Source organism: Trichosurus vulpecula, chromosome 3 (genome assembly GCF_011100635.1).
Source record: "Trichosurus vulpecula isolate mTriVul1 chromosome 3, mTriVul1.pri, whole genome shotgun sequence".
NCBI lineage: Eukaryota > Metazoa > Chordata > Mammalia > Diprotodontia > Phalangeridae > Trichosurus > Trichosurus vulpecula.
In genome coordinates, this window is record NC_050575.1 from 166,664,292 (window position 1) to 166,678,328 (window position 14,037).

At 40.4% G+C, this 14,037-nt stretch overlaps 1 protein-coding gene across 1 annotated transcript in view; it reads left to right on the plus strand.

Annotated features, from left to right (window-relative positions):
* Positions 1-7,729, plus strand: part of CFAP77 (cilia and flagella associated protein 77) — a 193,529-nt gene extending 185,800 nt beyond the window's left edge. Inside the window, exon 6 of the mRNA XM_036748125.1 lies at positions 6,745-7,729. Coding sequence (XP_036604020.1) covers positions 6,745-6,867 — 123 coding nt within the window. The 3' untranslated portion in view covers positions 6,868-7,729. The remainder of the gene's footprint in view (positions 1-6,744) is intronic.
* The last annotated feature ends 6,308 nt before the right edge of the window (positions 7,730-14,037 follow it).

The window sequence follows — 14,037 nt, forward strand, 5'->3', positions numbered from 1 at the left end:
ATTGTCTTCATTTTACAGATGGAGAACCTGAGGCTCACGTTGAGTTGCTCAGGGCCACGTAAGCCCTAGGAATTCACTCCTCATCCAAATTAGGACTAGGAGTCTCTTCACTCCAAGTTCCATCCTATCTGCCTTGTACCACACTATTTTTTTGGCTCTTAGGAGACATGTGTAGATGACTGGGATAAGGTCAGAGTTTTAGCTTTCCACAATTAGGGGCTGTGGACGATTGAACACTGGGATCTGAAGCAGTTTGCTAATGATGTTACACCTGTTCACACTGCCTGAATGCTGAGTAATATCTGTGTAATTAATGGCAAAGGTTGGGGGGTGGGGTGGGCTGAGGAGGGAGTAAGTCATATGTCCTATAAAATTCAAGGGCCATCTCTAGCCAGTGCGTGCCTTTTAGAAGACAGAGTGTTTCCCTAAAGCAAGACGGTGAGAAGTCTGGTCTATACCCCTCTCCTTCCCCCCCTCCCTCCCTATCTCACTCTTTCTCTCACTTTCTCTTGCTCTCTTTCTGTCTCAATCTCACTCTCTCCTAAGCGCTCTCTCAGTATTTGCTCTCTCTCACTCCTGCTGCCTCTGGCTCTCATTTTTGGCATGTAGAAACAATAGGAATTGTTTTCTGAAAGTGAAGGTTTGAATAATAATACCCTAGACTTATGTTCACAAAACACTTTTTATATGACAATTTTGTGAAACAGGCAGTGCAAGTATTATTATCCCCATTTTCCAGACCAGGAAATTGATATTTGGAGAGGTCAGTGGCTGGGAGCTCCCAGCCACCCAAGGTCCACAAGCTCATAAATACAGTCTTTCGTAATGGAAAGACCCTCTCAGGAGATTGCCCAGATTCATTGCCACTAGTCACCCTAGCTGTGTGACTATGGACAAATCACTCCACCTTTCCAAGCCTCTTATGATGGTAAAAATTACATCTGTAGTATTTTCCTTAACAACATATTTGTTGTGCGGGTCAAATAAGATAACAAATATTAAGACAATTTTCAGACACTAAAGCACTGTATAAATTTCAGTTATAATTATTATTTCATAAAGTACTTTGCAAACATTAACATACTATTTAAATATCAGCCAGTATTACAGCATGTTGCTTCTCACAAGAACAAGAACGAAATCTTGACTTCACTGACCACTTGTGTGGAGCATCGGCACTGACTGTTTCTTAAAGAGGCACATTATATTCAGGCACAGTCAAATTTTTTCACATTCAGTATCTTCTCACTCATTGTACTTCAGTGGTTAAAATTTTCAAGATCCCCTGCACCTAATTAGTCAGATTCTTGGAGCCTTAAGCAGTAATCATGTGTGAAAGTTTACCTAGATATCTTGGTAGAGTTAACACAGCTCCCAAACAACCAGGGAATGGCTTCGATGTAAGGTTGGTAACCCATGGCAAGGGTGAAGTTGTCCACAGGCTCTGACCAGCATAGGGGAGTTGGCTTCAGACCCAAAACTTCATGTTTTGTGGGGTCTCATGATACTGAGGTGACCAGGCAGCTGCTACTGCCTAGTGACTCAAAGCAGAAGGTGGCAGTATCAGAAGGACAAAATAGAGTCATATAAACTCCCTTCTTCCCCCAGTCAACATTAAGACAAAACAGAGAGGCCCCTCCCCCTTCATACTGAGCCACTTTCATCTGTGCCATTTATTTAAGCCATATTTCACATATTCTTCCTCATTAGAATGTAAACTCTTTGAAGGCAGGGAATGTTTTTTTTTTAATCATTTTTATTTATTTCATTAAATATTTCCAAATTACATGTAAAATTTTTCTTACATTCATTTTTTTAAAATTTTGAGTTCCAAATTTTCCCATCTCTTCCACCCCTCCTTGTGAAGGCAAGCAATATGGTATCAATTATACATATAAAATAATGCAAAACATAATTCCACATTAGCCATGTTGTAAAAGAAAATACACACAAAAAACCCCCATGACAAATAAAGAAGCATGCTTCAAGCTGTGCTCAGAGTTCATCAGGTCTCTCTCTGGAGATGGATAGCATTTTTCATCATGGGTCCTTTGGAATTGTCTTGGATCATTGTCTCTCTTAAAATCTTTCTTTTCAAAACAAAAACAAAAACAAATTTATTACCTATTTATTTTAAACATTCTTTTCTTTTTAAATTTTGAGTTCTAAATCTCTCTCTCCCTCCCACCTCCTCTCCTACCCACTGAGAAGGCAAGCAATATGATATCAGTTATACATGTAAAATCATGCAAAGTATATTTTCATATTAGCCATATTTCCAAAAAAGGTGAGAAAAAACAAAGAGAAAATTGTACTTCAGCTTGTAGAATTCATCAGTTCTCTCTCTGGAGATGGATAGCATTTTTTAAAATTATGAATCCTTTGGAAATGTCTTAGATCACTGTATTGCAGCCAAGTCTTTCACAGTTGATGATCATTACAACATTGCTGTTACTGTGCACAATGATTTCCCAGTCCTTCTCACTTCACATTGTATCAGTTTGTATAGGTTTTGACATGTTTTTCTGAAACCACCCCCTCATCATTTCTTACAGCACAACAGTACTACATCACAATCATATGACACACCTTGTTTAACCATTCTCTAATTGCTAGGCATCCCCTCAATTTGCATCATTGTCTTGATCAGAGAAATTAAGTCTTTCACAATTTATCATCCTTATAATATTACTGTTAGTGTGTACAATATGTTCTTGGTGCTGCTTGCTTTTCTTTGCATCAGTTCATATAAGTCTTCCAAGGTTTTTCTGAAACCAATCCAGTTCATCATTTCTTACAGCACAACAGGATTCCATCGCAACCATATAGCACAACTTGTTCATTCATTCCCCAGTTGATGGGCACATCCTCAATTTCCAATTGTTTGCCACCACAAAAGATCTATTACAAATATTTTTGTACATGTAGGTCTTTTTCCCTTTTCTTTGATGTAAGGAACTGTTTTTAGTATTTTCTTTGTATCATCAGTGCTCAGCACACTGCCTGGCACATAGTTGGTGCTTAAATGCTTATTGATTGGCTGGTTAGTTGGCATGGGTAGGGCAGGAGGAGACCCTTCTGTAGAGTGTGATTAGACCATGGGATTCCCTGAGTAGTTCCTAAGATTACTTCCTATTAGGCATGCACTGATCATAATAATGATAATAATCCTCATCTAATAGCTAGAGACACAGCCAGTGTGGCCTAGTAGATGGATAGCCAGCTTTGGCAATCCAGAGAAGGAAGGTGATGGCTAAGGTCATACACAAATCATGTTATTAGGACTTGAACCCAGGTCTTCTAGCTTTGTACTCAGCCCTCTTTCCATTTCATATATAGTTTACCCTTTCTAAATCCCCTCTCCCTCCTCCCTTTCCCCCTTTCTCTCCATGTTGTTTTTTCTTTTCCATTCTTTCACTCTTTTCTTTCTCTTCTACCTATGTTTTAGATGTCTATAAGCTTGATTGAATCCTTTAGTGACACCCAGGTGGCTAGCTCCTATTGGCTTGTACTGTGGGACGAACAACCACCTCAGGAGACACTCCTTTTTCCTGAAGTGTGAATTTCTCCAGCTATTCCCTCCAAATCCCAAGATAACTTGAGGTTTCTTACCCTATGCCCTTCCTAGGCAATATGATTTTTATTTTTTAAGACAGAGTCTCCCAACCTCTCCCAGGCTGAAAGTTAAAGGGCTACTCATGGGCCCAGTTCCACTTAGATCAGCACAAGACCTTTGCTGGCCCATTTCTAGCTTGGGCCATTTCACCCCTCCTTAGGTCTCCCACTCCTAGGATCCCTCCATATTGGTGCCCAACAACCCACTGCAAGTCACGACTACAGAGTTCAAGGGATTTGTCATCCTCAGGCTCCCTAGTAGCTGGGATTACAGGCACATGCCACCATCCCCTGCCTTCCCAAATAATTTGAAAGGAGCCATCATCACTCTGCCAGAAAAGATCATTTTAGGGGAAAGAGTTGTACAGTTATTAGACAGACTTTCCTTCTATCTGGAGTTAGATATTTCTGAGATGACGGCAGCAGACGGAGAGATGTTTTCCATCATTTTTTGAGAAAGATGGGAATGCTCAAATATTGATTACATAAAATTTTAACCAAAAAAGGCTTACACTTCTTTTCTTGGATTTGTCTTTCTTGCATGTTTCCTTCCAAAGAGTAGTAAGGAAGTTTTTTTCTCTCTTGGATTTTGACTAAGATAACATAGCATACTAGATACTCTAGTCTCATCAGCTGCTAACAAGTACTTTACAAACCTTAAAGCACCACATGAATGTGAGTTATTATTACTATTAATCAGATTATCTTTAATTCATCTCAGTGCTATCCAACAACTTTTCATTCAGAACCTATTCTGGGCAAGGTACTTTGCTAGGCACTGAGCATTCAAGGATAAAAAACAACACAAACTCTGCCCCTTTCAAGGGGTGGGGTGGACAGGTGGAAGGGAGGGAGAGAGAGAGACAGAGAGACAGAGAAAGAGAGACAGAGAAAGAGAGAAAGATTAAGGGGGGGGGAAGGAGGGAGGGAGGAAGGGAGAGAGAGAGAAGCGCACTTGTTTAGTACTTACTATGTGTTAGGCACTATGCCTACATAGTGCTTATACAGAGAATACAAATAAGCAAGACAGTCTCCACCCTCCAGGAGCTTATATTCTAAGGAAGGAAGATAACACATCAACTGGAAAAGGAGAGGTGAGATGGTGGAGGAGGAGGGTATCTGTGGCAGGACATGATGAAGAAATGGTTGGAAAGAGTCATGGAGGCCTGGGCCCTGGCTAGATAAGACAAAAAATCTTCATCCAAGGGTGAACCCAAGTCTCTTGCAAGGCAGAGATGGTTGTAGCATGGGGTCATGGTCAGGAGACCCAGAGCTAGAAGTGTTGTGGAGGATTCCACCCACACACACCCATCCCTGCCACTGTCTCTCAACAACACAAGGCAAAAACTCTCCTACCAAAGCATTTAACATCTACTAGGATGGGACAGGGACCTCTCCAAACTATATCTGGGAGGGATCAGAGAAGACTTCATGGAAGAAGTGATATTGATCTAGTCCAGGGGTGGGGAACCTGCAGCCTTGAGGCCACATGTGGTCCTCTAGGTCATCAAGTGTGGTCCTCTGAATGAATCCAAACGTCACAGAACAAATCCCCTTAATAAAAAGATTTGTTCTATAAAACTTGGACTCAGACAAAAGGCCACACCCAAGAATCTAGAAGGCCACATGTGGTCTCAATGCCACAGGTTCCCCTTCCCTGATCTAGTCCTTGAAGGAAGAGGAGGATTTCAATAGCCAAAAGCCATGTAGAACATTCTGAGTATGAGGTTGATCTGTGAGACTGTGCACAAGTGGGAAACAGAAAGAAAAAGAAAAGATTGGAGAAGAGCAAGTAGTCCGATTTGGCTGCAAGGTTATGAAGGAGGGTATTATGAAATAAGACTGGAAATATAAGTTGTGGAGGATCTCAAATGCTAGACTAAGGAATTTGCATTTAGTACCATAGGCATCTCTTTAAGACTATAAACTTCAAAGGTGATGATACGCATTTGTATGAAATCTCATGTTTGGTTTAAAAAAAACAAACCTTAAACTTACAGGCAACAGGGAGCCCTTGACATGGGATCATCTGGAAGTTTGGGGAACATTATTCCATTTGGGGATGCTGAACCCTAGTTGAAAGCATATCTTCCCCCTATTATATCTTATGTGTTCCATAACAATTGGGGGGCAGCAATCAGTGCAAAATTTCTGCATGGAACCCAGGGAAGTACCGACAGTCCATCAAGAAATCTCCCTTTCCGTGGTGGCTAGTTCATTCTTTGAATCATGGGGAAACAGCATAGTAAGGGCAATGCTGAATATTAGATTCTATTTCAGTAGGATTCCAGATCATTATGAAATAATACTTATTAAGCAACCATCTATATGTGGAGCTACATTTAACACATTGTAAAATAAAAATTAAACTTATGGAATGACCACTTTATGACATTTCTTCTTTCACTATTCCACATATATATTTTCCTTCTTGGTTCCTTTACTCAGTCATTTGTCACTTCTTGCAAATGATGCTGAAAAGATGAATGCAACAGTGCAAGGCAATCATTTACTTAGGCTACAATTTCTAGTATTATATTGCATCTAAAAGTGGGGGCCACCTAGTCTCCAAGTGTTCACAATTTTCAATGGACAAATATGATGTTGGTAACACATATAAGAAAAAAAGAAACAAGGGAATTAAAGAAGGAGGGAAAAAGGAGAGAGGAGAACAAGGGAAGGAAGAAAGGGGGAAAGGAAGGAAAGATGGGAAGGAAAAGGAAAGGAAAGATGGGAAGATGTAATCACATGACGAACAAGCATTAGGTTTTTGTGTAGTGAGTTTTATATGTCAAACCAAAAGGCGGCTGGTGGGGCAGCACTGGATCTGGAATTAGTTAAATATGGCCTCAACTATTAGTTGTGTGATCCTGGGCAAGTCACTTAACCTGTCTGCCTCAGTTTCCTCAACTATAAAATGGGGATAATAATAGCACCTACTTCCCAGATAGTATTTGTAAAAAGTGCTTAGCACATTGTCTGGCACATAGTAGGTACTATATAAAAATGCTTATTCCTCCCCCCCCAAAAAAAAACAGGACAGCAGAGGACAAGGAAGAGGTCTTCAAGGATGAGGTGATTTTTTCCTTTGTTCATTTTCACCAACCCATTTTCCCTTTATTTCTACAGGTGAACTGCACTCTCGATACATTCCCATCAGAGAAAGCTCGCGAGAGGGCATACAAATCCCACTATGAGGAGTTCTCAGTACGCCAAGGAGCCCTGCGTATGGGCAACTATACCCATCCCTAGATGCTTGACTTTTATAAGAAACCCTTTTAGTGTGATAGGAAATTCCCTGGATAGATTTTAGAGTATGGTGGGCCTACCTTTTCTGCCTTTATTGAGACAAAACCCCCATGTCATTTGATGGGGATTCTGCCTCTGTAAGGACCTCAGAATCAGCCCTCAAGCCAATGATATTTGATGACTTCCTATTTTTTTTTAGGTCAAAGTGCACTAGTACCTCCTTCCCATTTCTTCACACTGGAGAATCATCTTCCCTTAGCATTCTAAATCATTAGTCTAGCCCATTCTCTCTTCCCATACCCTCTTCTGATGTGAAGAACCTGAGTTTCAAGGCACTTGTCCAAGGAACCATGCCAAGGTCAGATGACACTGCCTTGTAACACTCAAGGCTATGAGCAACAGACACTGGCTTTCCTGCTGAGTATAACATCAACATACTCTGAGATCCCCTGCTTTCTCTCCTCTTTGGGTTTATGACTACATGCATGTGAGTGCCAGTTCTCTTGGTTCCAGTCTACCATGGATCCTCCGAGGAAATCATTGGAACCTTTAGGATCTGGACCGCTCCAGTTCTCCAGTGATGCACTATCTCTCAAGTTATGAAGCCATTCCAGTACCCCTCGTCTATGGGAAGGTTGCTAGAGTCAGCATTATTTAGATCCCTTCCTAAAGAGAGAGAGAGACTTCCAAGGAAGAGAAAGGGTCTCAGGAATGTGTTCTCAATACATAATTGTTCTGCCTGATCTCCTTGGCCATTCTTCACATTATGGAAGCACCCCTTTTGTCTATTCTCCAGTACCTTTTGTCAGAGCTTATATATAGAGATTCCACAGTTCTGTATTTTAATTAAATACCTTGATTTGCCATTCCTTTCTCAAGTCCATATCTGAATAACTTAACAGTACATCTACAATAATAATGATGGAACCAAATGGGATTTAGGGGTCAATGGAAGCTTCATGGGGGGGGGTGTTTCCGAGCAAACTGGACAGATTCCAAATATCTAGATCAAAGTGGTTGGACCCTTACTGCTCTATCTCCCTCCTTCTCCCTCCCACCATGATTAAAATGTCAAAAGATACTAGTCAAAAACCACACACTAGAATGTAAGCTCCAATGCCCTTGCTGTCTAAACTTTGGATATCTACCCTCCCCCTTTTCCCACCCATTGCTCTACACAGTAGGTAGTTAAGGGCTACAAAGCACTTTGCTTGCCATTCAGTATCTCATTTGATCCTCACAACAAACCCTGTGAAGTCTGTAGTGTGAGTATTTTTGTCCTCATTTTACAGATGAGGGAGTCTCAGAGAACTGAAGAGATTTGCCAATGATTAGTAAGTAGGGGGGATATGTCTGGACCTTATGGTTTCTCCCACCAAGTCCAGTTCTCTGTCCATTGTACCATATGGCTTTTTTTTTTGAGGTAGAGAAGGCAGGGCAATTGGGGTTAAGTGACTTGCCCAAGGTCACACAGCTTGTAAATGTGTCAAGTGTCTGAGGTCATATTTGAACTCAGGTCCTCCTGACTCCAGGGCCAGTGCTCTACTCATTGTGCCACCTAGCTGCCCCATACCATGTGGCTTCTAATGCTAGCTGTATTAGCCCCCCACAGATTACCAGGCATTGTCCAATTTCATTGGTCTTTAAGGTTCCTTCTCACTCCTTCTCTATGAGTCTATTAGTCCATGACTACTCTAGGTGGGATACTCAGGGTGGTTCTCCTTACTCTGAAAGAACATGTCTGTAGCTACTACATTGAAAAGGAAAGTCCATGACCTTTTAGAAGCTCATTCCACAATGATAATATCACACATCTTTCTGTGATCATATGCTTCAAAAACACTAAAGTGGCCCCTGAAAGTCAGATGATCCTTGCTCAGAGGACAGATGCCTTAAGAGCAAACATCAATAGTCTTGGCTCAACCACTTTGAAGTTACTACCTCTTGCCATCCTACCTGCTCCATGATGGCAAACCCTGGCCCTAGGTATGGGTCCATCAGTCATAGAAGCTCCATTATTTCTCTATGATCCAAGCTTTGGGAATCAGGGCCAATGTACCACATGCAGTGCTGTGTAGGCAACTAAGATGGTACTAAAATGGAATTTGCCATATTCTAGGTCACACTTTGCCTGGAGGGAAGGGAGTTTTAGAAGCATTCTTCAGTATCTTCAGTATATAGGTAGTGCATTGCAACTAGAGAGGAAAAGAGACACTAAAATCAAACTGAAGATGATGTAATGGACCACAAAGCAATAGAATGGTTGAGAAGATAACCAGTTGCAGGTACTGGTTACTGCATGAATAAACTAAGAACAGAAATCAGAAACTACCACTTGGAATCTTAGGGATGACTTAAATAACTTCATTTTAAGGGAATGAAAGGTCTTGTGCCTAAACAGGTGTGACAAAAAAGAAAAAGAATGTAAAAGTCTAAATAATAGTATATGAGGTTTATTTGAAATCTATAAGCCATGGTGGACAAACTAGAGGATGGGGGGCGGGGAGGAAGGGCAAAGGAGTACTTTTGGGGTCCAGAAATTTACCACACCCTCCAAATAAAGAGTTATGGAAGTCATTGTCCAGCAAAGAGAGATATGTATTGAGAGGAAAATATGTGCGGCTGGGCCTTCCTCTCTTGGGACAAAGGAAAGCCTGGGCTCAGGGCAATAAATTATCAAATCATTTATTGCCCAAGCAACAGAAAAGCAAAATGCCAGTAGGAAGGGGAAGCTGCATGCCTCTGTGTGCTGCTAATTCTGTTCTTGAGTTCTTCTCAAAGTCCCAAATCCTTCTTTTATGTCCGGACACAGCTCCCCAAAGTCCTAAGTAACCCTACATCTGCCTCTCCTTGTCCTACAGTGCCACCCACTGGTCACTCTGAGATTTGGTGGTTTTCACCCAGCCCGCCCCTTCCCCTGGCCCACCAGGCATTTATTATTGGTGAGGTTTCACAGCTTGCAGGTAGATCTAACTGGGCCATCTTAGGTTTTCCTTCTTCCTGTGAAGATCCCCTTTTGTCTTTCACTCTATTTCCACATGGGCCTGAGAAAAAGCTATGGAATCTGACTTTACCCTTTAGCAGAACAATTCTTCCTTCTCATCTAGACTATTCTAATAATTTCCAACTGGTTTGCTTATTTCCAGTCTTTCCCAGCTCTGACTCATCTTCACACCACTGTCAAAATAATCTCCCTAGTGCATAAGTTGTATAAAGTTACTCCCCTATCAAAAAACTTCAATAGCTCGCTATTGTCTATAGGATAAAATACACACTTAGCCTAATATTTTAAACCTGCCACAGTCTAGATCCAATATACCTTTCCAGTCTTACTTCTCTCACACCCAATCTATATTCCCTCCAAACTGAATCCTGTATGTAACCTGATCTTATCCTGCTTTTTTCTCCAAGTATTCATATAGGTCATTCTTTGACCCTTTGTGCCCCACAACTTCCTCATCTTTATTCACTGAAATTTCTTCTCTTTGAAGCACCTCTTTGCCACCTCCTTCATGAAGCCTTCTCTGACCTCTTCACAAATAAGTGATTTTTTCCTCCTAAAATTTTCCTGGAGCACTTTTTCTGGATAAAATGAAAAATCTGTAGAGTGCTTAGCACAATGCCTGGTACATAGTAGGTACTATATAAATGCTTCTTCCTTTTTCCTTCATTTTCTCTGCTCCCACCATATGCTACCATTTATCACACTTATTGGTATATGTTATATCCCCTTTAGTAGAGTGTGCTGTTCTTGAGAGCAGGGTCTATACTATTTTACACCTCTGTGTCCCCCACCTAGAACAAGGACTTGCATTTAATGAATGCTTGATGAATTAAATTGAATAAACTTATTTCATGTTATACTTTGAAATAGGGCCCTTGACCCAACTTCTCGTCATTTCCTAATTAAAACAAAAACAAAAACAAAGTGATCTCTAAGGGAACAGAGAAATCATAGGCATTCAGATTTTTGTACTTTTTTCCAGCTGGTGGTTATGCGGGGAAATTTGAGCATTTAGTTAGATAATTTGGCACTGGTCTATCAAATATTCATCCTGGTAATGAAAATTACCTATAATAATGGCAGTAAACCTTTAAGCTACTGCCTTTTTTTCTAGCTCCTTCCAACCTTCAGTTAGTAAGCCTGGACTTTTAAAGCCTTCTGTGGGGTAAGTCAGAAAGAAATAACATTAAAAAGGTATCTATGCTCATTTGCATCTGGGGTCTGGGGAATAAATAATACATATGGTTTACAACTTGTAGGTCACCCAATGACAGCCCCTAGGTAACCTCAGAACTATATAATATTAGAGCTGGGACAGACCTTAAAACACAAAGGGACAAGGTCCTTTGTGTAAGTAACAGAATGGACCTTATGGGTTATCTAGCCCAATCTCTTCACTTACATTATGTAGTGTTGAAAGAAGTCCAACATAATGAGAACCCAAGCTGTATCGAATGTGAAAGAAAAACCTTTCGTGCTATTAATATAAAGAATGATAAGATGGCTATTTCAAAGGAGGTGACTGAAGCTCTAAATTCTCTACAAAGCCAGAAAGTGGTAGATCCAAATAAGATCCATAATTATTAGTTGGAACCCTTCACAGCAGTGCTTGAATAACTAGTAAAGCACTTTACTAGCTTCCTCTCTGATACAAGCCTGATATCAGCTTTCTTAATAGATGGTGTCACATATTTATTGCCAAAAGATGAGAACACCAGTGACCACAGCAATGGCATGTTTATGCCCTTTATACAAAGCATTTACAACTTGCATTGCTCAAAAAATTAGAAAAGAAAACAATATATTGGTTGAGGAGCAGCCAAAAAGTCCCAGAGATATAAAGAGCAATTCATTATTAATTTGATGATGATTTTGAAAGCCACACACATGCACTGTAACTTTTATCACCTTTGTTGATTGTACCAAGACCTTTGACCCAATTCCACACTCATGGATTAGTCACATACTGCAAAATAGTTAAAATGGATCCAAGCTAGGGTATTTCATGTCAATATGCAAAACAGTTCTTTACTTAAAACACTCCACCAATACAATACTGTCAAGAACAATTGATATAAAATACGGCATATTCTAGGGAGGCATTTTAATCCTACTATGATCCTCCCTCATCCTAAGTCCATTATTATCACTCCTGAAGAGAACTGAAAATGGTTGTCAAGTCAAAAAGAAGTGGTACCAAAACACAGTATTAATCATTTGATGCACTTGGATAACATCAAGTTTAATGTTGCCACTGAAAAACACATTAAACACCTATTTCATTAACGGAAACTTTCTCCAATAATATCCAAATGTCATTGGCTCTCAATGAAATTCTTAATGTGCACCAATAGAGACGGAAGACTTTGCACTTGAAGCCAGAAGTCAAATTGAACCAATGGAAAAAAGCTATACTTAGAAATACCTTGGTCTTCTCCAGGCAAGACACACTGAGCCTGAAGCTAACTAAGGAGAAAGTTGAGGCTGTGTATTAAGAGACTCTAGAAATCCTTGAATCAAAACTTTATGAAAAGAACACATATAGAGTAATTAACACCTTGCAGTGACTATCTTAATGTATACTCTTTTTGCTTGGTAGAATGGATGATGATGGATCAAGGTGTTCAAACACATACTCATACAATGTTAATGGAACACAGGGCTCATCACCCCAGGGAAGACATAGAAAGCTCCCTACTTCTTCATCAAAAATGAGGCAAAAGGTTAATAGATTTTCTCAGGGCACAAGATAAGCACTTAAAAATTTGCAGACTTACTTTGGGAACAAATAGACCTCACTTCATAATGCAGTAGTAAAACCTAATAACTGTTGGTCAGGCTTGGTTACAGAAAATTTCCACAATAGTTCCCTCCACCAATGAAATCACAGGTCTAGACCCAAAAATAACCAAAAGTGAGAATTCCTGGTGCTAGCTCTTCTTAAAAGGTTATTGGTTAATTGATAGTAGGAGAGAGCTGACATTTCCTCTAGGTTGCATGCTGTGGATGCTTAATTTGTATAGAATTGAATCAAAGATTATGTTAGTAATCAAAAAGGAATATAAGTTTTGAAGAGGAGTACACAATACACATGGGTCCAAAGTCAAGGGTTTCCTAGCTCTCCAGTTTGGTGATGTCAGGCCAGATAATACTCAATATACATTAAGCATCTACTATGTACTGGGCATGCACTAAGTGCATCTATTGAAGGATCTGAGCCAAAGAAACGAGACTCAATGGGAATTTGAGATGTGAATGCCCTTGTTTCTTGACCAATTTTGCATTTTGAAGAATGCAGACATAGAATTAGCTTTCTAGCCCTCTCTTCCCTCTTCCCCCTGATTTGGCTATTCATTGAGCCATAAGAAAGGCCTTGCCAGCCATAGCTGGTTCCTAGGATTCCACCCCCGAGACACTCAGAATCCTACCCACACACACATCATGAGGGACAGGATGGCATAACGAATAGAGGGTTAGACTCAAGAGTCATGAAGAAGACCTTAGTTCACATACTACCTCAGATGCTTGCTAGCTTTTTGACCCTGGATGAATCACTTAATCTCCCTAAGCCTCAATTTCCTCATATGTAAAATGATAACCTCACAGGGTTGTTGTGAGGATTTAATGTGATAACATATTTAAAGCATTCTATAAACTTTAAAGCACCATATACCACAAAGCACCATAAAGTACCAGTGTTATCATCATTACCATTAACTACAATCTCTTCAGGCTTTCATATTACTGAGGAGACTATGGGTGGGATAGGAGAGCAGGCAACCAGGCTTTAGAAACACTATATAAATGTGAGCTCTTATTACTTCTTTAATATTCTATAGATCTATGAAATTTGGGCACTTCTTTCATTAAAGCAGGTAATAACCCACCCATTCCTCACCACTGCGTGCCTTAGTAGATCATAGGATCTTGGATTTGGAAGGGACCTTGAGATTGTCTAACCCAGGGATGGGGAACCTTCAGCCTTAAGGCTGCATGTGGCCTTCTAGGTCCTTGGGTGCAGCCTTTTGCCTGAGTCTGAGTTTTTATTAAGGGGATTTGTTCTGTGCAGTTTGGATTCAGTCAAAGGGCAGCACTTGAGGACCCAGAGGGCCACATGTGGCCTTGAGGCTGAAGGTTCCCCACCCCTGGTCTAACCTCAACCACTTCAG